Here is a 27,823-nt window from a genome sequence, read left to right as displayed (position 1 = left end):
TTTATCCTTAATAACTTTGCCAGATCTAACTGAGAAAAAGACGGTCAATATCATGAGAATATTTCTTTGGAGTACTAAACAAAACAAGCTCAAAATGTGTTGTCTAGCACGGAGGAAGATGTGCAGACCTAAAAAAGCAGGTGTATTAGGATTTAACATCTTAAGATATGCTAATATATATTTTTTTGCTAGGTCAAAATGGTTTATTAAAGCAAAAAAAACGTAATTGCAAGAATTACAAAATGGGAGGCTCAAGGCCTCCCCACTCCCATAAACCAAAGGGGCAAAAAAACTCTAAAAACACATAAAATAAGCTTTTAAACACTTAAAAAATAGCATAAAGAAGAAAAACTAGGAAAATTAGAAACATTTTCGCCCCTTATTTCCAACTCTAAAATTCTTCTTCTTAGGAATGAGACCAGCAATTATTTGAGTCAAATCATTGTCACTATAAGTCTCCTTGTAATCATCTTCATAAGTTTCATCATAGTCACAATCCTCTTCATTTTCATAGGAAGCATAATTACCACCCGGAACAAGCTTAATAGGAGATTGAGCTTTCTTCTTAGTTGAGATTCTTTCCAGTTGCTCTTTTTTTTTTCCTCGAAATAGTCTTGTCTATAAGTTGGATCTCTAATGAATTTAGCACGCACTTCATCAATCTGTATATTGCTTGCCTCCTCTAGTTCCTCCTTAGTCAATATTATCCAAATCAAAAACATTTTCCTCCAACCCTGCTTGAATATCCTTGTTATGCTCACGACTTGGACTTTCCTCATTAGACTTTGAATTCATAGTCATGATCTTAACAGCTTGCTTAGCCACTTTTCTAGCTTCTTTCCTTGCTAGAATATCTGCATCAACTTCACCCCAGTCTTTCGAACCCATACTATTATCTGAGTCACTATAATCATCTTGTTCCTCCTCCACCAAAACCTCATTAGAGTCATAAGATATGCTAATAAATGTCTCTTTAAAAATGTATTATTAGGCCGTCCGAGCGAAGCGAGGGAGCATTCTATACATGGTGACTTTGTGTCAATGTGGCACATGACTTTTTTTCCAATTTGAAGCAAAAAGATTGGATTTGGTGTCCCAAACCTTTTTCAATCAACAATGAAAGGTCCAAAATGACCCTCCACATTTCTAATTACCTTTGCAACTGATGTAAATATAATACAAACCAAGGGACGATAAAGACTTTTGTTCTAATGGAATTACGTGATTACATGTTTTTAACTTTCTAACCTGTTTCATCGTAATAACACAAAGTTTAGAAGGATAATTGTGTAAAAAACCCACATAAGGGTGAAATCGAAACTGAATTCTTCGACAACTCTCCTCCACCTCCTTCAATCTCACTGTTATAGATTCAATAACCACCACCAAGCATATTCAATCACCACCACCACCTGTTAGGGTTCTAGACCTTTTAACACTGGAGAAAGCTGAGAAGATAGTCTTCACAGGAAAAAAAAGTTGTGAAGATAGTCTTCACAGGATTGTATTCTAACGAATAAGAAGAAAAAACCGGATAAACCCTTTGAATTGGGGGTTAACCACCAGCTTTGAGAAGAAAAAAATAAAGTAAACTTGAATTGTTATTGATCGATAAATATTACAACTTAGAGCGAAGTATTTCAATCCGACTAAACTTGCTGGTTAAGAAATAAATAAACTAAGTTCAAGAAGTTTAACTGAAGAGGGAAACTGACTTAAATACGGAAGCTAAATTAAGGAGAACCTAAGAGCAACTGCAGTGGTGCGAGTATAACCAAAGATCAAAGACCAAAAAAAACGACTAAATTTGAGTTTAGTCTGGTGTGTGACGCTACGGGTGGAAGACTAAATTTGATCGAGCGTAACACTGTGCATCCGCCCGTTGTTTTATAAAAAAAAAAAAAAAAAAAAAAATTGGGGCGGACGATTAAATCTCCGCCCGTCCCACTAAAAAATCAAAGTCATCTTATGGGGCGGAGGTGTAAACGTCCGCCCCATACAAAATTGAAAAACAAAAAAATGGCGCGGAGATTAAAAACACGCCTGATGTGGGGCGTAAACTAAATGTACGCCTGGTGTGGGACGTAGCCTTCAGGTCCCGCGCGATCAAATTTGGGTTTAGTCTTGGTCCCAGACCAAATATAGTCTGAAATATAGTCGATGGTCAGGATTTAATCGATAGTCCGTCCCACTACGTCTCGTTAATAAACCAAATATTTGGGTTTAGTCGCCCACTGTGGATGCTCTAAGCAACTAAAATAAGAAATAAATAACAGATGGTGTTGGTGTCGTAACACCACCACTCTTCCTCATAATATTAGATCATTTCTAGGGTTTGCACAAATATCACTGTTACTTTAGATTATTTCTAGGGTTTGTTTTCGATCCAGGGATTTCTAATCCGTTCACAGGAAAATTAGGGTTTTGAATTCAAATTTGTACATACGAAGTCCAAATCCACCATTAAAATTGAAACTGATGGGTGAGAATGTTGAATTTGGTGATTAGATTTCAATAAGAATTTTCCGAAAGTTGGAGGATTGAGACTGAATGAGAATCGAAATTCTTTTTCAACTTTCACCAACTTCTCATTGAAATTGAACCACCACCACCTCGATCTTCAAAAAATTGGTAAGAAACACTTTACATGGGTCAATTCTGTGCCGTAATTGAAATCAGCCGTATTCCTCATTGATGGTTTGTTTTCATGATGAATCCTCCGGTTCAGGTTAATGCTTTTTGTTGGAGTCGAATTCAATTGTCTTGGAATAGCACAGGGTGGTGAAGATACAAATTGAAATGTTACAGACCCCAATCTGGGTAAGATTGTAGTTTATGGCGCTTCATCAATCTCTTTACTTATTACCTATTTCGATTTGATTTGATTTGAGCCAGTTCAAAATTGATGATTTGGTTTATGATTGTTGATTCTGTAGACAAGCGAAACTGTACAGATTTGATAATGATGGAAATAAGTGGAAAGAAAGAGGAAATGTTTTTATTAAGCTTCTTAAACATAAAAAAACTAAGAAATTTCGTTGGTTATGAGACAATCTGGAACACTGGAGGTTATTGCTAATCATCCAGGTTTGTTTATGTTTTTGAATTGATTTGGTTTTTTCTTTTTGAAATTTGGATTTGATATGAGAGATTTGATTTAGGTTTTTTTTTTTTGTTTTTTGTAGTTCTTCCTACAATTTCGGTTCAAGAACATACTGGGAATAGGAGTCAAATATCATGGTTCTGGCATGCTACTGATTTTTCTAATGGTGAATTGAAAGAAGAGGTGTTCTGTGCTCGATTTGTATACATGGAGGGTAAGTATTTGCTTGAAAGTTTCATTGAGTTTTATTTACTAAATGGATATACTGTTCAGAGATTCATTTCCTTCCTGATTTTTTACCAATGCGGTTGAGAGATTATGACTTGAGTTTATAGTATTATGATGTTAACTTTTTTGAGTTAACCTAGTTGAAATTTAGCTTTACCAATTCAATCTTAGTAACAAAGGGCTAGGGTATACATGTATTCTCTTGAGTCCACTATTTTAGAATTTATCAACCTGAACAAGCTTCAAGTCTTGGTGATTCTCTAATGACACCACATCATCCTTTTGTTAATGCTTTAAGAAGATAGATTATAAGTATCATTGTGATTAAATATATCTTAACAAGATGTAACTCTTGAAATTGATGGCTCTGGCATTACTGCTATAATTACTGATAATTATCCATTCAATTCTCCAGTTACTTGTTTATTATATGCTAATGAATACATTTTGGTGTTTCTTATGTGATTTTGGGTTTAGTTTTCCATGAAAACAAGAATTACTGGATTGTGTTTCTGCTGTTATTGTTATATTGTTGTACTTGGATGAATTTTTGAAAACAATATGCTTTGCTTGCTGGATAACAAATTTCTGGAATTGAATGAAGAATTTGAATTTTTTATGACTGCGTATTATGGAAGAATTTAGTACCTCCCTCCGCATTTTTTTTTGTTTTTCTTTTTTTAATGTTTGTATCCAATTGTTATTATTCTGATGGCAGGATCATCGAATGGTATTGGCGTGGAGACTGCACGTGTCCTAGCAATGCGTGAAGTTCAGATTGTCATGGCAGTGAGGAATACGGATGCGGGTACGGCAGTAAAAGGAACAATATTGAAAGAAACACCTTCGGCTAAAATTGAAGTATTGAAGATGGATGTTAGCTCCATGGCATCAGTGAGAAAGTTTGTTAAAGAATTCAAGTCATCGGTTCTTCCACTAAACATCCTAATGTAAGTATCCAAATAATTTGAGAGGTTTATTTTCACTACTCTTCTGCAATTTCTTATGTGCTCTTTTGGGGATGAATGTTTTTTTGTCAAGAAGTTTTTACTCTTTGTTGCAGTAATACTGCAGGAGTTATGGCATTGCCTTACAAGCTCTCTGCGGACAAGATAGAGCTTCAGTTTGCAACAAATCATCTAGGTACGTTGTATCAGTGGTCAGGATTATGTTGTGTCTGTCAATATAGAGATTTATTAGGGTACTCTAACCTTATCAAGCATCAACCAACAAAGACGTCTTTTCGTACTTGAGTTCTGCGCTATACGGTCCTGACCGTCTTATCTAATTCCTTATTCCCCAACATAATTTAATTTTGTGGACAGGTAATTGGCGATGTTTCTATCTTATATTATTTCAATTTTGTTACAGGTCATTTTCTTTTAACAAATCTTTTGTTGGAGACCATGAAAAATACTGCACTTCAAAGTACAATTGAAACTTTATAAGTTAACGTTGTCGGGACCATCAAAATTTATTAATTAAGCGAGATATTAATTAACCAATAAATTAATAAAATATTAATTAATATATAAATTAATAATTATTAATTTATAGATAAATTTCGTATAAAATAATCAGTTTCTATACAAACAAAATACCATATCATATCTTTTATATTTCCTACATATAATATCAATATCAAATCATATTTTTATAAACATAATATCCAATTATATCTTCTATTCCTTATTGGGCCGACCGACCGGAGGGCCCGAAGGGAGGGAGTCCCTTTTATGGCCACTTTTTTGTAAATTGAAACCTAACAAAAATGTTCAATTTGATAAAAAGATTGAATTTGGTAAGGCTTTTTTTGGTGAAGCCTTTTCACATAATTCCTTATGTATCCTAGTTTTCCTTACATGTCCTATTCTTTTAGGGGTATAATTGGAAAGCAAACTTTAATATACATATCTAAAATTCCGTGCCTTAGAATTTTACAAATTTTATAAGGTTATATAAAAATCTACGTAATGAGCACAAACAACAATATCAGATTTAAAGTTTTTACGAAAAATTCAGAAGTGTTTATCATTTTAGGCACAATTTTAGAAAATTAAATGTATATCCATTATGCAAACCACCACAAAGGATACATAATACTTTATGTAGCCATTATTTTGGTTTATACATCAACTAATTTTCCGTTGCAACTAATAAAATGTATGTACATGCTTCAAAACAAATAAATTATGTGTGTACTCCCTCCGTTTCAAGAAAAGTGATACTTTCACTTTAGACACAATTTTCGAAAATTCAATACATAGTCATTATGCAAACCACCACAAAGGATGCATAACACATCATGCAACCATATTTTGGTTTATGGATCGACTAATTTTCCGTTTCTGGAAAAATGATACTTTCACATTCCGTTCCAGGAAAAGTGATACTTTCACTCCGTTTGAGCAAAAGTGATACTTTCGCCCCGTTTCTGAAATGGAGCGAAAGTATCACTTTTTCTGAAACAAGGCGAAAGTATCACTTTTTCTTTAAAGGCGCGAAAGTAGCATTTTTCCTGAAATTGAGCGAAAGTATCATTGTTTTGAAACAAGACGAAAATATCACTTTTTCTGAAACGGGGAGAAAGAAATCGCAGACATACCCCATCTTCAGATTCTTCTTCGGTCGGCTCTCCCACCGTGGCAGCGGTTGTATTAGTATAAACACAATATCAATATCAAATCATATTTTTTTATAAACACAATATTAAATCATATTTTCTAAATAATTTTTTATTTATTATCTAAAAGAAAAAAAAATCATATAGAAATACAGTATGAAATCTTACTACTAACAATTATTTTATATAAATACAATATGAAATCACACTACTAACACAAACAAATCATACACATAATATGACTTCTTATCTTAAAGGTGTTAAAAAATCAACAATGACCGATGAAATTCGTAACGATGAAATTCGTACAGCATTACGCAAGCACAACTAGGATAATCCAACAACACCAAAATTCTTACAATGATAAGAAAAATTAGAGATGAAATTCAATGCGATATTGATTTTAGTAAAAAACAAAAGACAATTAAATTACTTTTCAAACAGTCTTCGTAAATCATTAATGTATTGAACATATATACATATACATATATGTATATGTATATATATATATAATGTATTATTAATTTATATTTCATATGGGCCTATATAGGTAATCAAAAAAGTATTATCCTATAATTTTAACGAATTATTAATTTGGCACGTTGTTTCCGATTCGGGACCGACCAAAAATATTATTTAAGAGAGTTTATTAAATAATTTGAGTATTAATTAAAAGAGTTTCTACTGTAAGGTAGAAGGGAGAATTGTCAATGTTTCTTCTGAAGCTCACAAGCTTGAAGGGATTGGCTTCGATAAACTCAACGAAGAAATAACTTAGGGATAAAGAGTTTTTGCTTTGGAAAAAATTTGAAATTCAAAAAGTTCAATCCTAGTTTCTTTCTCTTATTTGCAGTCTATGTTGTAAAAGGTGAACGCCTTTGGGGCTTAAGCGCCAAAGGCCCACCAAGCATAGGACCAGCGCCTAGCAAAAAAAAGCGGCAAGGCGAGGCGACATGATCAATTATTTTTTTTCCTGAGCATCTAGGGCGCTCAGGGAGTGCTTAAGCGCCCCAGCGCCTTTTACAACATAATTTGCAGGTACAACAACTGGGTGCTTACAGACAATCAAATAAAAAAGGTAATCATTAAAAAAAATCGGTCGGCCATTCCACCGTGACAACGATCATCTAGTTAAAATCTTTGGCTTATTTTCAACATAAGAGCTCATACAGGGTGAGGGCTGATAATCAATTTAGGAAGTGGACGTACTCTTTCTCTTTTCCTTCAAATAAACACTTAAATCATGAAATTAAATTAAAGGGAAATATCAAATAAATAAACATGGCTAATTTGGGATCTAGGAATTATCTGAGGCCTATCATTAGAAAACAAAAATGGTCATTATGAAATAAAATGGAAAATCCCTTATCCAGCTATTTTCAGTAATGGCTAATTTACCCCTAATTAATTAATGTTAATTCGAGTGATTAATTGATGTTTAATCTTGTTAGCCTACTAATCAACTAATGTTAATACATCATCAATACATGAAACTTTTTTGAATTTTTTAAAAAAACATCAACTCCGAATCTGTGGATGCATGCACTCTTGGACCGATTAATCTTGACGTTCATGTACCATAGACCGGTTCTAGGTTGATGTTCTTCATTCACGAAGAACACTAGGAATCGGTGTACAAGACTTAAAACACAGACGGTGAAATTTACTAGTGTATCAAAACATATAAGTTTTTATTCTTTTGAAATTCTTGATCTATGAATAACATCTACCTAGAATCAGCATATGTTCTTCTTTTTGTGGACGATTGATCACAATCGGTTGATATTATCATTTACAAGTGCCGATTGTAAAAAAATAAATAATCAAAAACGATGATTTTTTACATAAAAATACATCCACAATCGATGGATATAGTTCCCCCCGTGTACCGATTGTAAAAAACTAAAATTAAGAGTTTTTTTTGTAATTTATATTTGCCATGGAAAAGCGGGGGTATTACAACCACACCCAAGAATTCGTTCGGCAATCTGTATAGACTAAACTCCAATATAATTCCGAGAGAACCAACTTAAAAGCGAGCTCAATCAAGAGTTATATCAAAGAGATTTATCTCTATTTCTCGATACAATCAGCAAATCGAACATATAGAAATCCGTGAGCCTGATTGATGTGAGAAATAACTTGGACGGTACCAAAGACCAATGCCCAAGTGTCAATCAAGTTATATCCAACAAACAAGGCCGGATTTATCAACTGATTAAAATACGCACATCATGTGATATCTTAATTATATAAACAAATATAATGCAGAAAAGAAATAACAGAGACACCAGAAATTTTATTAACGAGGAAACCGCAAATGCAGAAAAACCCCGGGACCTAATCTAGATTTGAATACCACACTATATTAAGCCGCTACAGACACTAGCATACCACAAATTAACTTCAGACTGGACTGTAGTTGAGCCCTCACCAAGTCTCCCACCGATTAAGGTACAACCGCTTTCCTTAGGCCTCTAGAACCACGCCGGATTCTGCGCACTTGATTCCCTTAGATGATCTTACCGACAACAGAGTTGCTATGACCCAAAATCGAAGACTTATAAACAAATCTGTCTCCCACAGATAAGTCTATTCTGATAGATAAATCTGTCTCCCGCAGAAGTACATATGAAGTTTTGTTCTGTCTTATGATAAATCAAGGTGAACAGGAACCAATTGATTACTCGGTCTTATACTCCCGAAGAGCATCCTAGAAATATCAATCACCTCACAATAACTTAACTATATGGTGGTAGAAGAAGTTACTGCAGAACCACCAAGTATGAGACGAAAAACTTTGTGATTACCTTTTATATCTTACCTATCAGAGATAAATCTCGAACAAATCTTAGAGAAGATAGTACTCAACACGATAGAACAAGTAAGATTAGAATACACAATTACAGAGAAAATAGTTGGATCTGGCTTCATGAATCCCAAATGAAGTATAAGTCGTTAATCTAATATGGTTTCGGAAAAACCTAGGTTAAAGGCAAATCGACTCTAGTTTGCAAGTAGGGCAGGAAAGTACCGGGATTAGGTTTCCAGTTGCTAAAGTTCTCCTTTATATAGTCTTTCAAATCAGGGTTTGCTTACAATCAAAGCGAAGATAGCTTAGTAACAAAGCATTCAATATTCACCATTAGATGAACTCCTGATTTAAGATTCAATCTAAGTCTTCTTTAAAATAAAGCAATCAATCTCCACCGTCAGATGGTCTTAGCTTGTTACACACAAATGAAGTATACCTTCATTTAGATATGGGTAACCGTACCTAAACGTGTATATTGAGTTGGCTCCATAACAGAAATCGAAGTTATCCATATGAATACTTTTGTCTTAACCACATTCAATCTAACACTTCTAGATCAAATATGATGATCAATCAATCATGAAAGATAATCAAATGAATTTAGTTGTGTTTTCGATAGAGTTGTTCAATTGTTCAACTATCTCATAGAAATATATATGCAAAAATTGAAACAAAATCGGATTGATTCGTAATTGTACAAAGTACTTATACAAGAATCAATTCATGAACATTAAGCCACGGTTTGCAAAGATTGCATTCCTTAATTCATAAATATTTTAGTTCATGAGTATGAGAATCATACTTAACAGATTTTAGAACTTAACCACTGTGTTTGCAAACCAGGTACGCAAATAACAGCTCTGGACCTTGGTCTGTCCAGCCGTTCACACACTAGGTACGCAAACTAGGTTCCCGGACCTTTACAGGTAAAATCGTTCGCATACTAGGTACGCAAACAAAGTTCCCGGATCTGAATCATACCAATACAGTTTGCATACTAGGTACGCGTACTGTGTTGTACCCGGACATGGTTAATTGATCAAAACTCACATTTCAATCATTGAAACATCCTTGGAAGACGACAATAGCTGTCTCACACAAACTATTAGCTTCAAGTAATTTTCAAGTGATCGAATGATCAATACGAAACATTCCAAGTCGACATCAAATGATTTTTGCACACAAATCATGTAAGATTTTTCAAGGAAATTTCCACATGATCATCTTTTGACTTAATATTTAGTATCTAACAAATATATTGTTTCCAACTAAACTCGTCAAGAATATGATGAACATAGTTAAAGTAAAAAGCTTCCAACACATATTTCGAGAAATAGATAAGCGAGATAAACTCAGCTCGAAATATCAAATGTGTATAATATAAAAGTCTATATAGCTATATGACTTAGTCTCATTAGGAGATAGAATATAATAGACTTCTGGTGAAAGATAAGTTTTAGTCTCCACATACCTTTTGTTGATGAAATTCCTCCAAGGTCTCCTAGGTAGATCTTCGTCTTCAATCGACGAACGTCGTGAAGTCTAAAGTTCAACTACACATTCTATCCTAATCCGAGACATAGCTATAAGTAGACTAGAAATCAAGAATATAGTTTTGATCAACTAAACTTGACAAACAAGCTTGAGATAGCAACGCTTCAGAGTTCGACCGAGTAGTGCTCTAACAATCTCCCCCTTTGTCAATTTTACTGACAAAACTATCAATACATATGGATTACAAATTAAATAAACTTTGTAGCTTCTCATCCATCATGCTTGATTTCCTTGTCTCTTCAACATTCCTTGAATTCTTCGTTACTCCAAGTACTCCAGCGATTCTGAACGTGTTCAACTCAGCATCATTGTTGTGGAAGATCCGTAACCATAACAATAAGAAAATAAATGTTCTCGATCATTGTTATACATTGTCATGGTGTTATTACACAAGATCAAAATCTAATTGCATCACAACTTTGACAATAATACTACGGTGATATATATCACTCCTCCTCAGTCAATAATTCACAATGAAACCCCCCCCCCCCCCCCCTTACATAATGGTCCGTAAACCATATGTATGGAGTGTGAACTACCAAATAATTCTCCCCTTTTTTGTCAATATAAATTGGTAAAGGTACGAAAACTACGGGATCATAGTGAAATTTAAAAAAAAGATACTTCATGACTAAAAGAGAACATATGAACTTTGTTTCTATGATTTCACATACTCAAAACTTAGTGTATTCATCAAGGAGTTCATAAAGATACAAGATAACTCCTACAATATTCCACAGCCGTACTCCCCACAAAGATATGGCAATTAAGCACAAATTCAATTAAGAACTCTCCCCCATAATATGTCATTCCCAAAAGAACAACATGAGTGATCGTACTTTTACAAGAAAAGAAAGATTTCTTTGGATATTAACAAACCACATGGATTTGTATCCGGTAAAACCGAATAAATTAACCACAAGAGACCTTATTTATTAATTTAATCGAGAACGCTCAACATAAGAAAACTTACAGAGCCATACAGTACTTTCCCATAAAAGTGGATCAGGGAAAGATCAATACTGCGGATTTTTTCAAAAGTTCGTTATATCTTACATCAGTATTTGCATAAAGACATAATGGACTTAACTTTTGAGCATATATGAGATAATCATAGTTCACAGACATAAACATAAAATACTTTTGCAATCTAAAACCAATAAAGATTAATACTGCAAAATCATCTTCCAAATAACTTAGAATTTAAATAAAATAAATCTAAAAACATTGCAAGATGAAAATCGTTGAAATAGCTACGTGTAATCACAATATTTGTTATTCCAAACCCTAGTTATCCTTCTTAAAACGTAAGAATAAATTCTCATAAGAAGTTTCCTAGACAAAATAAAATCAATTCCAAAAGATAAACAAAAACTAAAATCAAAGAACACTTTCGGAATCCTCACGAGTTTTGAGACCTTTGAGCTTGTGATTGACAACATCTACTGCTTCTTAGGAAAGATATCCTCATTGAGAAGATCTTTAACATGTGTCTTCATGAGAACAAGGTCAGAGTTAACCTTTTTCAACTCAGTTTGTAACACATCAAGACCCTTCATAGTATCAACGAGTTGCATTTTTGCTTCCTCAAAGTATTTAAGAAAATCATGAACCACTTCAGCATAAACCATTTCATCATGCTCAACATCTTGATGAGTATATGCATAATATCATGAGACATCAGAATAATCATCAGAATTTTGAGCTTTGACATCGTCAACATCTACTAAGGTTCTTTTCTTCTTCCTTTCAGAAACATAACCCATACCTTTATCAAGAAACTCTTTCGTAAAATCACAAGTGTGAGAAGGAGACGACATTCTTGATAAAAAAAATAACCTAGAGTGAGATAACTCAACTCAATGGGATAGGTACATATAAACGGTTTCTCAGGGAATATATTTTTATGGTTTTTCAGAGTTGGTTCGTGACTTGTAACAACGGGTACCCGTACGAACACATACTTAACCCATAAGAGGAAATTTAGAAGAACCTGTAAAGTTCTTTTTAGAAAGGAAACACAACAAAATTCTCGCTACGTGAAAATTTTCTTTCACAATCTTAACTCAATAAATTTTATATACTCACAAGAGGAAAATTTAGAGCACAAGAGTAGCACAAATAACCCAAAAGAAATGTAACAACTAAAATTTTCAAAACAAAATTATTTTGACAAAAACGAAAATACTTATGCAGCAGCATCTATGGGCAAAAGTCTTGCTAACAATCAATAAGAGAGTAGCACAGAGAACATTTTTGCCATCAAGTATACCTGGTCATTAGCACAACTTACTCAGCAGGATTTTTCATGAGTAAGGTTTCAATCCTTGTGATTAATTAACACAAGTATGAGCATTATGTTCATAAATTGAACAACGTTCTTGGTTAAACCTCTTTTTTCTTCTAATTTTTTGAGGAAACCCTTTTTGATGTGAAAATGTATCATAAAACTTATTATCATCAAAATATGAACGAAGTTTGAATCCTCACTTGAAGAGATTTTCCTGGACGAATTTGACAGCCTGTTGATAAGATCTTTGTACCGTTCAACTATCAGATTTAGGTTGTCATTCACATCTCCATTGTTGTTTACACTTTCTGGAACCTTTTTCACATCATGAGAACCATCCCCAAAACAAGTCTGAGAAGGATTTTTTTGAAACCTCCTTGACCGATTTGTGTCAAAGCTACGATCACAGATTCGAACATTAGAAGAGCAAACTAAACTGATTTTCCTGAAGGGTTTCACAGGGTGAGTTCTAAAACCGATTGGTTTAACATACGAATGTCAGTAACACCTTTGAGAATTAAATTTAAGGTGTGTTGGAGTCAACCAATATAGTTTTCATCCAAACTTAATTTGCACTTCCGTCGAACATGTCCCTTCGTATCACAAAACAGACACTTTTTGATCACAAGCGTGATTAGAGTGAATAGGTTTGAAAAACATCGTTAGAGGATTTCTTCCTTCCGTAAGATGTGGTGATTCCTCGTTGAGAGGAAGTTACATTTTTAGTAATATGAAGGGTTTGCAATTAGCTTCTGAAACTGGTTTCATCAGAGAAACATGATTACACGTAGTCACGTTTTCTAACATTACAGTTGAGTCAGAAGCAATTGCTATAATGGACTCCTCGGAACATCCTTTGCATTGAATAAAGAGTTTACTCAATAGACGTTCGATTTCCAAGGTGTCTTCCTTGATTTTAGCCTAGACTAAGGTTCGAGATGAACAAACTACGGCGTTTTCCTCACGAAGAATCCTTAATTGGGAATCACAATCATTTTCCATACCAATAATTATATTGAATTTGTGTTTCAGCCTATTTATTTCAACTGCCTGGATTCTAACAAGACTTAGAATCGATGCACTCTCTTGGGTTGCTTCCCTTTCTACTTCAGAGTCATACTCGTCAGTAAGATAATCGGGGTAACGCTTATCAATATTTGTCGGTTTCGTGGGAACAGAATGTTCATCTATGTGCGAGATCGACAAGTCTTTCTCTTTAATAGATTTCATAGAAACAAAACTTTTATTCCTAGCGATGTGTTTGTCAGAGATAACACTTCTGTCCATAGAGTCAGATTGCTACAAACACAGAATTATGAGGTCTTAGCGTGTTTGTCTGCTCTTATACCAATTGAAAAGGCGGAGGTATAACAACCACACCCAATAATTCGTTCGCAAAGCACCAACTTAAAAGCGATCTCAACCAAGAGTTATATCAAAGAGCTTTATCTCTATTTCTTGATATAATCAGCAGATCGAATATATAGAAATCCGTGAGCCTGATTGATATGAGAAATAACTTGCACGGTACCAAAGACCAATGCCCAAGTGTCAATCAAGTTATATCCAACAAACAAGGTCTGATTTATCAACTGATTGAACTACGCACAACCTGTGATGTTTCAATTATATAAACAAATATAATGCGGAAAAGAAATAACACAAACACCAGAAATTTTGTTAACAAGGAAACCGCAAATGCATAAAAACCCCGGGACCTAGTCCATATTTGAACACCACACTGTATTAAGCCGTTACAGACACTAGCCTACTACAAGTTAACTTCGGACTGGAATGTAGTTGATCCCTAACCAAGTCTCACACCGATTAAGGTACAGTCGCGTTCCTTACGCTTCTGGAACCACGCCGAATTCTGCGCACTTGATTCCCTTAGCTGATATCACCCACAACTAAGAGTTGCTACGGCCTAAAGTCGAAGTATTATTAACAAATATGTCTCCCACAGATAAATCTATTCTGATAGATAAATCTGTCTCCCGCAGAAGTACCTGTGAAGTTTTGTTCCGTCTTATGATAAATCAAGGTGAACAGGAACCAATTGATAACCCGGTCTTATACACCCGAAGAGCATCCTAGAAATATCAATCACCTCACAATAACTTAACTATATGGTGGTAGAAGAAGTTATTGCGGAACCAAAAAGTCTGAGACGAAGAACTTCGTGAATACATTTTATATATTACCTACCGGAGATAAATCTCTAGCAAGTCTTAGAGAAGATAATACTCAACAGGATAGAACAAGTAATATTAGAATACACAACTACGTAGAAAATAGTTGGATCTGGCTTCACGATTCCCAAATGAAGTCTTCAATTCGTTAACCTAATAGGGTTTTGGGAAAACCTAGGTTAAAGGAGAATCGACTCTAGTTTTCAACTAGGACACGGGAAAGTTCCAGGATTAGGTTTTCCAGTTGCTAGAGTTCTCCCTTATATAGTCTTTATAATCAGGGTTTTCTTACAATCAAAGCTAAGATATCTTAGTAACAAAGCATTCAATATTCACCGTTAGATGAACTCCTGATTCAAGATTCAAGAAAAGTATGCTTTAAAATAAAGCAATCAATCTCCACCGTTAGATGGTCTTAGATTGTTACACACAAATGAAATATACCTTCATTCGGATATAGGTAACCGTATCTAAATGTGTATATTGAGTTGGCTCAATAATAGTTAGCCGAAGTTAGCCATATGAACACTTTTGTCTTAACCACATTCATCTAAAAATTTTAGATCAAATATGATGATCAATCAATCATGAAAGATAATCAAATGAATCTAATTGTGTTTCAAATAGATTTGTCCAACTGTTCACTATCTCATAAAAATATATATGAACAAATTGAAACAAAATCGGATTGATTCGTAATGTACAAAGTACTTATACAAGAATCAATTCATGAACATTAAGCCACGGTTTGCAAAGATTGCATTCCTTAATTCATAAATATTTTATTTTATGAGTATAAGAATCATACTTAACCGATTTTAGAACTTAACCACTGTGTTTGCAGACCAGGTACGCAAACAACAGCTCTGGACCTTGGTCTGTCCAGCCGTTCGCAAACCAGGTACGCGACCAGCTGTCCCGGACCCAACTCAGGTAAAACCGTTCGCATACTAGGTACGCTAACAAGGTTCCCAAACCTTTACAGGTAAAACCATTCGCATACTAGGTACGCAAACAAGGTTCCCGGACCTGAATCATACCAATACAGTTTGCATACTAGGTACGCGTACTGTGTTGTACCCGGACATGGTTAATTGTTCAAAACTCACATTTCAATCATTGAAACATCCTTGGAAGACGACAATAGCTGTCTCACACAAACTATTAGCTTCAAGTAATTTTCAAGTGATCGAATGATCAATACGAAACATTCCAAGTCGACATCAAATGATTATCTCACACAAATCATGTAAGATGTTTCAAGGCAATTTCCACATGATCATATTTTGACTTAATATTTAGTATCTAACAAATATATTTTTTCCAACTAAACTCGTCAAGAATATGATGAACATAGTTAAAGTAAAAAGCTTCCAACACATATTTCGAGAAATAGATAAGCGAGATAAACTCAACTTGAAATATCAAATGTGTATAATATAAAAGTCTATATAGCTATATGACTTAGTCTCATTAGGAGATAGAATATAATAGACTTCTGGTGAAAGATAAGTTTTAGTCTCCACATACCTTTTGTTGATGAAGTTCCTCCAATGTCTCCTAGGTAGATCTTCGTCTTCAATCGACGAACGTCGTGAAGTCTAAAGTTCAACTACACATTCTATCCTAATCCGAGACATAGCTATAAGTAGACTAGAAATCAAGAATATAGTTTTGATCAAATAAACTTGACAAACAAGCTTGAGATAGCAACGCTTCAGAGTTCGACCGAGTAGTGCTCTAACAATCTCCCCCTTTGTCAATTTTACTGACAAAACTATCAATACATATGGATTACAAATTAAATAAACTTTGTAGCTTCTCATCCATCATGCTTGATTTCCTTGTCTCTTCAACATTCCTTGAATTCTTCGTTACTCCAAGTACTCCAGCGATTCTGAACGTGTTCAACTCAACATCATTGTTGTGGAAGATCTGTAGCCATAACAATAAGAAAACAGATGTTCTCGATCATTGTTATACATTTTCATGGTGTTATTACACAAGATCAAAATCCAATTGCATCACAACTTTGACAATAATACTATGGTGATATATATCACTCCCCCTCAGTCAATAATTCACAATGAAAACCACCCCCCCTTACATAATGGTCCGTAAACCATATGTATGGAGTGTGAATTACCAAATAATTCTCCCCTTTTTTGTCAATATAAATTGGTAAAGGTACGAAAACTACGGGATCATAATGAAATTTTAAAAAAAGATACTTCATGACTAAAAGAGAACATATGAACTTTGTTTCGATGATTTCACATATTTAAAACTTATTGTATTCATCAAGGAGTTCATAAAGATACAAGATAACTCCTACAATATTCCACAGCCGTACTCCCCACAAAGATATGGCAATTAAGCATAAATTCAATTAGGAACTCTCCCCCATAATATGTCATTCCCAAAAGAACAACATGCGCGATCTTACTTTTACAAGAAAATAAATATTTCTTTGGACATTAACAAACCACATGGATTTGTATCCGGTAAAACCGAATAAATTGACCACAAGAGACCTTATTTATTAATTTAATAGGGAATGCTCGACATAAGAAAACTTACAGAGCCATACAGTACTTTCCCATAAAAGTGGATCAGGGAAAGATCAATACTGCGGATTTTCTCAAAAGTTCGTTATATCTTTCATCAGTATTTGCATAAAGACATAATAGACTTAACTTTTGAGCATATGAGATAATCATAGTTCACAGACATAAACATAAAATACTTTCGCAATATAAAACCAAAAAAGATTAATACTGCAAAATCATCTTCCAAATAACTTAGAATTTAAGTAAAATAAATCTAAAAACATTGCAAGATGAAAATCGTTGAAATAGCTACGTGTAATCACAATATTTGCTATTCCAAACCTTAGGTATCCTTCTTAAAACGTAAGAATAAATTCTCATAAGAAGTTTCCTAGACAAAATAAAATCAATTCCAAAAGATAAAAAATTATTAAAATCAAAGAACACTTTCGGAATCCTCACGAGTTTTGAGACCTTTGAGCTTGTGATTGGCAACATCTACTGCTTCTTAGGAAAAGATATCCTCATTGAGAAGATCTTTAACATGTGTTTTCATGAGAACAAGGTCAGAGTTAACCTTTTTCAACTCAGTTTGTAACACATCAAGACCCTTCATAGTATCAACGAGTTGCAGTTTTGCTTCCTCAAAGTATTTAAGAAAATCATGAGCCACTTCAGCATAAACCATTTCATCATGCTCAATGTCTTGATGAGTATATGCATAATATCATGAGACATCAGAATAATCATCAGAATTTTGAGCTTTGACATCGTTAACATCTACTAGGGTTCTTTTTTTCTTCCTTTCGGAAACATAACCCATACCTTTATCAAGAAACTCTTTCGTAAAATCACAAGTGTGAGAAGGAGACGACATTCTTGATAAAAAAAAATAATCTAGAGGGAGATAACTCAACTCAATGGGATAGGTACATATAAACGGTTTCTCAGGGAATATATTTTTATGGTTTTCAGAGTTGGTTCGTGACTTGTAACAACGGGTACCCGTACGAACACATACTTAACCCATAAGAGGAAATTTAAAAGAACCTGTAAAGTTCCTTTTATAAAGGAAACACAACAAAATTCTCGCTACGTGAAAATTTTCTTTCACAAATCTTAACTCAATAAATTTTATATACTCACAAGAGGAAAATTTAGAGCACAAGAGTAGCACAAATAACCCAAAAGAAATGTAGCAACTAAAATTTTCAAAACAAAATTATTTTGACAGAAACGAAATACTTATGCAGCAGCATCTGTAGGAAAAAGTCTTGCTAACAATCAATAAGAGAGTAGTACAGAGAACATTTTTGCCATCAAGTATACCTTTTGTTGATGAAGTTCCTCGAAGCTCTCCTCAGTAGATCTTCATCTTCAGTCGATGAACGACGTGAAGTCTAAAGCTCAACTACACATTTTATCCTAATCCGAGACATAGCTATAAGTAGACTAGAAATCAAAAATATAGTTTTGATCAAATAAACTTGACAAACAAGCTTGAGATAGTAACGCTTGCGAGTATGCCTCAATAATGCTCTTACATGCCAGAATCAGATTAGATAAATGTCTTTATCTACTGATTATAAATCTGGACATTTCTTCGATTGTTTAGTTCATAACTTTTTCGTCCGACGTCGGAGTGACCTCATTCTTTTTGGAGTGAACTCGTGTTTTTATTCTCTATAATATAGAAATAAAAAATCATGTTGTACAAGTCCTAAATTAGTCTTGGATCCACGGATTCCATATTTGCATCTCATACTCTTAAATCAAGAAAAAATTGGCACTTCCTTTAACCATAACGGTTTATATTAATGTCCACGTCAACCAATTCTGGGTTTGATGTTCTTCAAACACGAAGACACATCAAAAACAAATCGGTCCACGTGGTCATGAACATCGACTGGTTATTACAAACATCGGTAAATGCGGACATGAACATCGACCGATTCTGGTTAAACACAGAAAACCAAGATTCTTTGTGAATTCCAATTTTGAACGGATATATCAATCACAAATATAATTAAGAGTAATGGGTTGCAATCGACAATGTTAAGTTTGTTTTTCTTAAAAGAGATGATGAAATTTCCTTTAAATCGATCAATATATATTTAGAATTAATTGATGAAGTTGGGTTTTCATTTTAGTATGTGAGGGAAATTATTTGAATAATTTTAGTTTTGAAATTTTTTGAATAAGTTTCAACTTTAGAAAAAGAAAGCTGATGGAATTTTAACAGTGAAGATATCACTTATTCCAGGTGGGTGTCGAAAATGGTAGTCCTCCTATAATTCTTATAGGCCTCAGACTTTTTTTCTTTTTTTGATGCAAAGAAGCTTTTCATAAATGGAAATTCAAGGTTACAATGGGTTTAAAACCAAAATTAAGAAAATACAAATAGACACGCCGCCGTACAAGTATACCGAGAAATCCGACAAGAGAGAAAGAAGGATTGTCGCTGTAGAACAAATACAAGCATGAATAAGAACCCATCAAGTCGGAGGAATAATAGTTTTTCTCGGAATTGTATTCCAACCATTTTGTTTGTTTTTCTTCTTCATAAGGATGTACTCCAAAAGTTGGAGTGATTTACTCAAATTTCTTAAAACTTGTGATAGATTGTATCGTAAAAAACATCAATCATGAAGTTTCCGCCGCCGGATAAATAGATTATGAAGATTCCGGCGCCGGAGCTAACAATGATGAAGTTTTCGTCGTTGAAAATCATCCTAAGTGATCTTAAAATCCATATAACACAAGAACGATCATTAAAACCGAGATAAACCTCTCTAATAAAGGAGATAAGAACACCATAAGGGTATACATAACTTACCAAAAGGTAAGAAAAAATCATAATAAAAACTAGCTTAGAACAAAGATCTAACCTAAAATAAGAAAAAGAAAAGAAAGTCTCACTCAGATCTAGCCCAAAATACCAGATCTGAGCCGGAGAATTGCCGGTGAAGAGAGTTCTTTTTTCATCTCGATCGTAAAAGAATCAATAAAAAAATGGAAAAATATGGGTGGGCCTCAGACTAACAAAACTAAATAGTTCGGAAGTGATTACATCAAGAGAAGATGACAGAAAATCGTATGGACATATTCCACCAACCAAAGTAGGGTTTCTCAATTCTCCCACGAGACTCAAAATTCAATGGGTTCCTGACCTTACCACTTCATTATTTCTTATGGATTGATCAATATTTCCACGTGTCATTTTGTCGTTACATGGATAACCCTGCTTCTCGTATAGTACGAGTACTAATTAGTAATTGGTTTTTGTTAACTTATATACCCGTATATATGTTAAGGTTTAATAAAAAATTATTTTATTTTTTTGGAAATTATATTTTTTTATCTTATTTTATTAAAAACTGATTTTTCTTGCACTAAAAATAACATTTTTTGTTCCCAATAGAAAGAATTGCTGTTTTCGTTGTAATAAAACAAACAAATGTTGTTCCAATACAAGAAATTATTGTTTTAATGAACCTTAACATGTATACGAGTATACAAGTTAACAAGACCCGTGTTCCACATTCACTGAATATCGAATTAAAATGAGACACGTAGATGCTAAAAAGGATGCTGTAAACACATTTGATGTACACAAAAGAAGTTTGAGAGTGTCAGAACTGTGTCAGCTCAACTCTTGTCTTAAAATAATACTCCAGCTGAGGCAGAAGTTTCTGTCTCTCTCCACTTTACATACTCACCGGAAATTTTACATCTTCTCTGGCCGAGAAAACCAACTCATTTCGACGGTAAAAGAGTAAAATACAAACATCATGGATGTTGATTTCTGGGGTTCTAGGGTACACTCTTCTACACACCACCTTACTGCTATGCAATCCTCAAGATTCCACCCTGGTATATACCCTCTCTCTCTATCTCTGGTAGCTTTAATGAATTGTTCATCTGGTGAAGAATATCTGATTTTGATTACTTATGTGTTCTATTTTTTGTGGGTTTCTGTGAATTTTAGCTGTTTTTCGTTCATAAAAGTGGTTCCTTTTTCTTGTTTCTTTCTGAGATCTATAGGGTTTTGTGTAAAATTGTACAATAATTCATATGTGAATTTCAGTAGATTGTTTATTTAACAAGGGCTTGTACTGATTCTTAGGGGTTTTTGATGTTGAACAGAGAACAATTTGGGAATGGTTGATTCTGACGTGGATGAAGATGCTCAGTCTTGTTTCCCATGCCCTTTTTGTTATGTTGAAATTGAAGTTCCAATGCTTTCTACACATCTCCAGGAAGAACATTGCTTCGACGTGAAAAATTCAGTATGTATTCATCCTTCTTTTTGTCAAGGAATAGTCTGCTCTAATGACAAGTTTGTTTCACTTTACAGGCTTTGTATTTTAGTCATTTAGCCGATTTGCAGTCGTTTTGGTCGGCTACGGAAGAAAACAAGTAATTAAGAATCTCACGAGTGCCAATCCGGTGCAGTGACCTTTAGTGCCAATGCTTGTGATTGGTGCCGTCCTGGTTCACGTTAGTAGTTTCTTAATTGGTTAAGAATCTCACGAGTCGGGACTTGGTAGAGACTACTTAATGGCGGATGGGATGTTATTATCTGTAGTCCACTTCTAATTATTAAGCTTGTTGACGTTCGAAAAGTTAATTAGTTCAAATTCATAGGAGAGTTAGACAGAATTGCCTATTATTTTCCGGTTCCCTTTCATTATTAACATAGGCCGCCTCATATCAAACAAACAAAGCATGCTTATGATCTACCGAGGTTTCCCCAAGGAGTTTACTTGATTCGATACTGCTCATACTGTATTTTCTCTGCTAAGTTTCTTTGATAAGTAGCTCTTATCCCATTGTTGCTTGAGATGAGCTTTAGTATTAGACTAGTGCCATACCTGCGAACCAGAAGCATATGAGTTTAATATTAACTAGGTTTTTACCCTGTTCGATATCTTCTCAATATGGTTCCAAACTTTAATGGCTTGATTAAATCTCCATGTTGGTCTTTGCAGGTATGCCCATTGTGTGCAGAAAATCTAGGCAAGGATATTATTGGACATTTTATAACCCAACATTCTCATATGCTAAAGGTGTGGTAATTCGCAAGCTAATTATGATAGTAAATGAGATTCAGTAAAACAGTAATTTATATCTAAACTATTTGAACATAATGGTTTTACAGCGGAGGCGAAAATCTCAAAGATCAGGGTCATGTACTAATAACAACTTACCAATGGTCGGGAAAGAATTGCGAGAATTGACTTTGTTTCTTGGGGCAAATTCACACATGAGGGGAAACACATTTGATTCAACACCAGATCCACTTCTATCACCATTTCTCTGCGGTATATCTCCAAAAGGACCTAAAGTTGTTGATGAAGATACAAACTCCAGTACAGAAACAACAGTCACTTCGGATGTTAAAAGGTAATTCCTACTAACTGAGAGATTTCATAAAATAGTAGCAGATGATATCTTTTGGATGTATACTTCCATGTTGGTGCATGTTCATCTCATTGCTTTTCAATGTTTGTGGTTAAACAGTTAATGTCTGCTATATTAGGAAAATGTTCCACTTTTTAACATTTATTCTTCTGCCTGTATTTATGTGGTACTTCAGTTAGCTTTATTTCAGCAATCTATATCTGGCAAACAGTATAAAAATTTAATTTGAAAAGGATTACCTAACATATCATTGAGAAGCATGAATACAAAATTGTGGCATTGAGAAAGACTCATGATTTATATCATTCATCTTTTGTTGCACATGAATTTCTGATTTCGTTCTACAAATATGATCTTGCACTTAATTCTTAGTTTTTTGGGTCCACCAGCTCTCTTTTCGTCTGATGTGGCAAGTTTCAGCCAAAAATTCTTGTGACCTAGGCAAACATAACATGTTTTCTGAAATTGGTGAAAGATAATATTCCCTTCCCTTATTCAGTTGTTGGAATTATTGCAATGGATGATGAGATAGCAATAAAAAACCATCAAGGACAATATGATATGATTACGTCTGGCGATGTTTGATATCGGTCACCATGTCATGCGGTCAGCTAATTTGGTCTGTAAGCATTACAGAATAATAGCTTAGGAAAATGCTAATTTTAGGTACCATATGATATGATTACGTCTGGCGATGTTTGATATCGGTCACCATGTCATGCGTCAGCTACCATGTCATGTGGTCTACCAATTTGGTCCATGTCGCATCACTAGATAAGAACCTTTTTTTGACAAGTAATCTTAGGGAAATGCTAATTTTAGGATCCCGATCATGGTCCTGAGGCGCATCTACAGGGTGACATTTTTTTACACCTGGCCTAGGTGTGAGATACCACATTTCAGGAACCTCACCACTCAGAATTTAGACTTGCCTATGTTCACTCTCAGGCTCCAAACCAATACTCGATTATTGTAAGTTCAACATGTAAATAAGAAGCCTAATGAAATGGTCTGAGATTAATAAAGATCTGGTTCATCGTTTATGTAATTGCAGGAAAGTGACATCTATGTCGGATGAAGCTAGAGAACAAGATTATCAAGAAAAAAGTGAGAAAGCAGAGTTCTTCCAGCAGTTGGTTCTGTCTACAATTTTCTAACACCTAGGTCAATTTCATTCCTTATCATCCAGCTCCAAGTGAGCCAGTTTCTACAGGCACCTTATTTTTCCTGCTGGAGTTATCCTTTTAGTAACTCAGATAGCTGTTGTCACATGATATATAATATGTAATATCTTAACTTAAACAAAAATTATGTGGAAAATATCCGCAGAGTACAATGTTATTCTGGGTCATGTATATCTATGTACGTATATGTGTAAAATCTCTTCACGTTGAAACATTACGAACAAGTACAATGTCTCTTTATCAGGCGTGAGGCCAATTAGTGTTATTTATAAGCTTCACTTGTTTCAAACGTGAATTCATAGATTCAGTTCTCTGGATTTCATCATATAGGGATGTGATATATGTTCATAATTACTGGTTGGGGGTAATATATGGATCACGGTAGGCAGCATTTAGACTGAATGAGGAGAGAAATGGCATAAAGGTAAATGGATTCCTTGAAAATGTTGCGACCTTTATACATACATGAGAAGAGAGAAAATACATAGAGGTGTATAATCAGCAGAACATTGTTCCCAATAAAATCTAATCAGATAGAGAAACCAAAATGCTTCGTGGACTCCCCAATAGTGGGATGTTCACCGTACATTGCTTAAATTGATCCTTATCCGAGCTAATCATAGCTTCGGCCGCGTCGCAGAGGTTTGATAAATTTAGAATTATGGCTTCCTGTTCTTCAGCCTGCAAGCGACACAAATATTTGTATGAAATCAAAATCTCAAAGAACAAAAACAAATGACATTTTAAATTTGAATGGTGGCGATCAATCTGTGGGAGCATACCTGCAATAGGAGTTCATCTATAAACAAGTTCTGGCAAACGAAATCGTCCGAGAATTTCTGCGATTTTGGCAAATCAGAATCCATTACAGATGATGACTTTTGGATTTGGGTTTTCTCTTGATTTATTGTTGATAGAATATTTGATAATTTTTCCCATTCTTGAATCTCTCTCTTGTACTCGTCTCTCAGCTTCATCAATATCATCATCTTCCTTTTTTTGTTCTTCTTAAGCTGATCCTCAGTTGCGATATGATCAGCTGGTATATTTACCTTGCTTCTTCTTCTCCTCTTGCAGACGAAACCATCGTCGTTCCAGATCTCCCACTCATCTCCTTCCGGTTCAGCCATGGCTAATGTAAAACTACAAAATTACGTTTTCTTTACCAGATTAGATTATTTTCCACCCGAGCGATTTTTGGACTTTTGGATTTGAACCCACTAAGACTGGTAGGTCCCACTCAATAGATCTGATTTCCTTCCCCGGTCTCACAGAGGCGCGTGTAGGGGTTAGATAAAGTAGAAATTAACGTTTACTCTCATTTTTATTGGGTTTTGGACATTCTAGTCCTGTCATCTCAAACCTAGTAATAGTAAGTCCAAATTCACATAATTTGAAACGAGTTGATCCTTTTGTCGACGATTCAATCCAAATCTGATTTTCTTAAAGACAAAATACCCATCATGGGTATGTACAAGTTTTACCGGATTAATCCATCTTCAGTTTCTCTTTTCCATTGTCGAGACAACTCTCAAAGGAAGAAAAATAAATCCCAAAACCTAAAATGAGAATTCAATACCGAAAATATAGATATGAGAATCAAATAAACACATCAAGCAAGTAGTAGGTTCAGTTGAAATCAAATTGAATAACCTAAATCATCGTCAGCAGTATTAGTTCATGAAGAACAATTCAGAAATGAAAGAAAAGGTTGAGGAGAATCGATGCAGAAAACCAAATTTAAGATTTCATCAGCTATTGGAAGGTTAGTTCAAATTAATCTATTGTTATCATTTAATTCGATAGGTTAAATTATTAATTTCAATTTTTTTTACGGTTTCAAAAACCTAATTACTCTATCTCATCTATATTATATCTGTTGTTGATCGATTGTTTTAGATCCAATCAAAAATTACTTTAGATGTTTTGAGTTTTGTATCAGAAACAGTGAGATTTCAATTCAAGACCGATATAGTTATCGTCATCGTTGAAGACAATGTCACTAGATTATCTGGTTTCATTTTGTTTTTTTTCGATTATTTGGGAGAAAACTGTGTTCCAATCCTTTTCTTCCTTGCAGGTGTTTGTACTAAATTTAAGATTATGTTCCTAATCTAACCATATTTGTGTATAAATTTGATTGTGAATTCCTGATATATAACAATAACTTTGATTGTTAATTTTTAAGTTTTGTCAACTTTATTAGACTGTCCTGTGAGCTGAATTTAGGTTGAGTTGTGATTTGAATCTAGGTTTTAATGAAATGTTGATCTTCCTTAAAGAATTCAGGTTGTCTTCCAGGCTTAAATCTTTCTGGTGTAGTGAAATAAAATGCTACTTAGATTTTAAGTTTAAATCAAAGTACTGGAATGTAATGCATTTGACTTTTGTCGCGCGTAGATTCGTATACACAGGATCAGTTGACGTGACATTAGACATGGCGCAAGATCTCCTCGGAGCTGCAGATCAGTATCTTCTGGCCGGGCTTAAGCGTCTTTGTGAATATGCAATTGCACAGGTGAGTCAGGAAGTTTAGTTTGAGAAATGGTATACATGAAGTGTGCTTTCAGAACATTAATTTGGATGATTTTTTCCGATATTTGTTTGTCAGGATGTAACTTTGGAAATGTCTCAACCTTGTACGAGCTATCGGAGAACTTCCATGTAATGTCATTGAGGGACATATGCATCCTTTTCATTCTGGAGCACTTCGAAAAAATTGAGTGAGAGGCCAGGGTATGCTCTCTCTCTCTCCCCCTCTCACACACACACCCACAAACACACACACATACACTATGTCAATCCAGTGACAAAAATTCTAGGATTAGACTAGCTAGAGCACTTTAGCGGTACAACTAGTGCTGTGTAAGAAATACTTACCTAGACGCAAAAGTCGTCAAATTTTATCTGTTTTTCTAAAGGTTTATCACAATAATATTCAATGATGGTGTCTATCTAGAGAAGAATAGTGTTATTAAGCATAGTAACAATATGATACTTCTTATATTTTGTTGGTATTGTTTATTTATTTTAAATAACAAAAACCAGAGTGCCAATTATAACTAGACGTGTTGCACCATTTCCTTTTCCCGCTTTCTCTTCCCAGCGTCTTCAATAGCTTTTGGTTCCTAATACATGTGCTAAATTAAACTCTCGTCTGTTTGTACGTGCAGGCATGCTCATCTCATCCAATGTATAATCCCAGAGATCCGCGACTACTTTACTAAAGCACTAGCTTACTCAGATTCTACTGAATTCCTGAAACGTCAATTCTAGTGTAGTATGTTTCAGAGAATGCATGTATGCTATTCCTTTTTTTTTTTTTTTTTACAATGACATTATATGGTATCTAATTATTTTTATCGTTTGTATACCGGGAAAACTTGATTGCTACAGTTACACTATTGTGGATGTAAACACCACCTGGAGTGGAGCAAGTCGTGGATCATAAGGGAATACGTCCCCGTATGACCTCTATTGGTGTTTGCAAACCCGCCCTTCCTTATCATCGATACGTATACATGTGAGCCAATAGATGTAAAGATGTTGGTAGTAATGTAATGTCTGATTCTTGTCTGCTATTGAGCATTTATTTCATTATCAGTATTCGGATTTTGGGTACATCTTGTATGAGATCAAACAATTACAGGAAAGAAAACCGCACTAGAACATAAATTACATCTGAAGTGGAAAGTAAACCTACCAAAACATGAAAATAATGACTATCTAGTGCAGTAAAATGTGCATAAAAAAAGAACAAAAAAATAATTACCCTGCCAAAAAGATAACTCATACAATGACATGAATCTTAATCAACTAAACAATAATATGTGCAACAATTGAGTCCGGTAGAAGATGGTG

General features: G+C 34.4%; 2 protein-coding genes and 1 long non-coding RNA gene across 5 annotated transcripts; 2 read left to right on the top strand and 1 right to left on the bottom strand.

Annotated features, from left to right (window-relative positions):
• Nucleotides 1–2,306: 2,306 nt before the first annotated feature.
• Nucleotides 2,307–24,257, top strand: LOC113342088. Its single transcript, XM_026586745.1, has 10 exons — nt 2,307–2,631; nt 2,729–2,820; nt 2,937–3,087; nt 3,186–3,317; nt 4,050–4,281; nt 4,395–4,474; nt 21,501–21,643; nt 22,346–22,423; nt 22,516–22,760; nt 23,833–24,257. Exons 3-10 carry the CDS (start codon nt 3,045–3,047, stop codon nt 23,933–23,935), a joined length of 1,056 nt encoding a protein of 351 aa, XP_026442530.1. The 5' UTR covers nt 2,307–2,631; nt 2,729–2,820; nt 2,937–3,044; the 3' UTR covers nt 23,936–24,257.
• Nucleotides 24,258–24,376: 119 nt separating this feature from the next.
• LOC113342089 lies at nt 24,377–25,119 on the bottom strand. The gene is made up of 2 exons (XM_026586746.1): nt 24,745–25,119; nt 24,377–24,643 (listed from the first exon to the last, which is right to left on the bottom strand). Exons 1-2 carry the CDS (start codon nt 25,090–25,092, stop codon nt 24,488–24,490), a joined length of 504 nt encoding a protein of 167 aa, XP_026442531.1. The 5' UTR covers nt 25,093–25,119; the 3' UTR covers nt 24,377–24,487.
• Nucleotides 25,120–25,386: 267 nt separating this feature from the next.
• LOC113342090 lies at nt 25,387–27,620 on the top strand. Of its 3 annotated transcripts, none has more exons than XR_003356395.1 (5): nt 25,387–25,727; nt 26,363–26,480; nt 26,574–26,698; nt 27,136–27,242; nt 27,359–27,620. It is a non-coding gene; the product is annotated as an uncharacterized LOC113342090 (long non-coding RNA). The 3 variants fall into 3 exon arrangements; XR_003356397.1 differs by having other exon boundaries at nt 27,136–27,262; XR_003356394.1 differs by having other exon boundaries at nt 27,136–27,620.
• The last annotated feature ends 203 nt before the right edge of the window (nt 27,621–27,823 follow it).

The sequence above is a fragment of the Papaver somniferum genome, unplaced genomic scaffold (genome assembly GCF_003573695.1).
Source record: "Papaver somniferum cultivar HN1 unplaced genomic scaffold, ASM357369v1 unplaced-scaffold_33, whole genome shotgun sequence".
Classification (NCBI taxonomy): Eukaryota; Viridiplantae; Streptophyta; class Magnoliopsida; order Ranunculales; family Papaveraceae; genus Papaver; species Papaver somniferum.
This window is presented reverse-complemented; position numbering and strand designations above follow the sequence as displayed.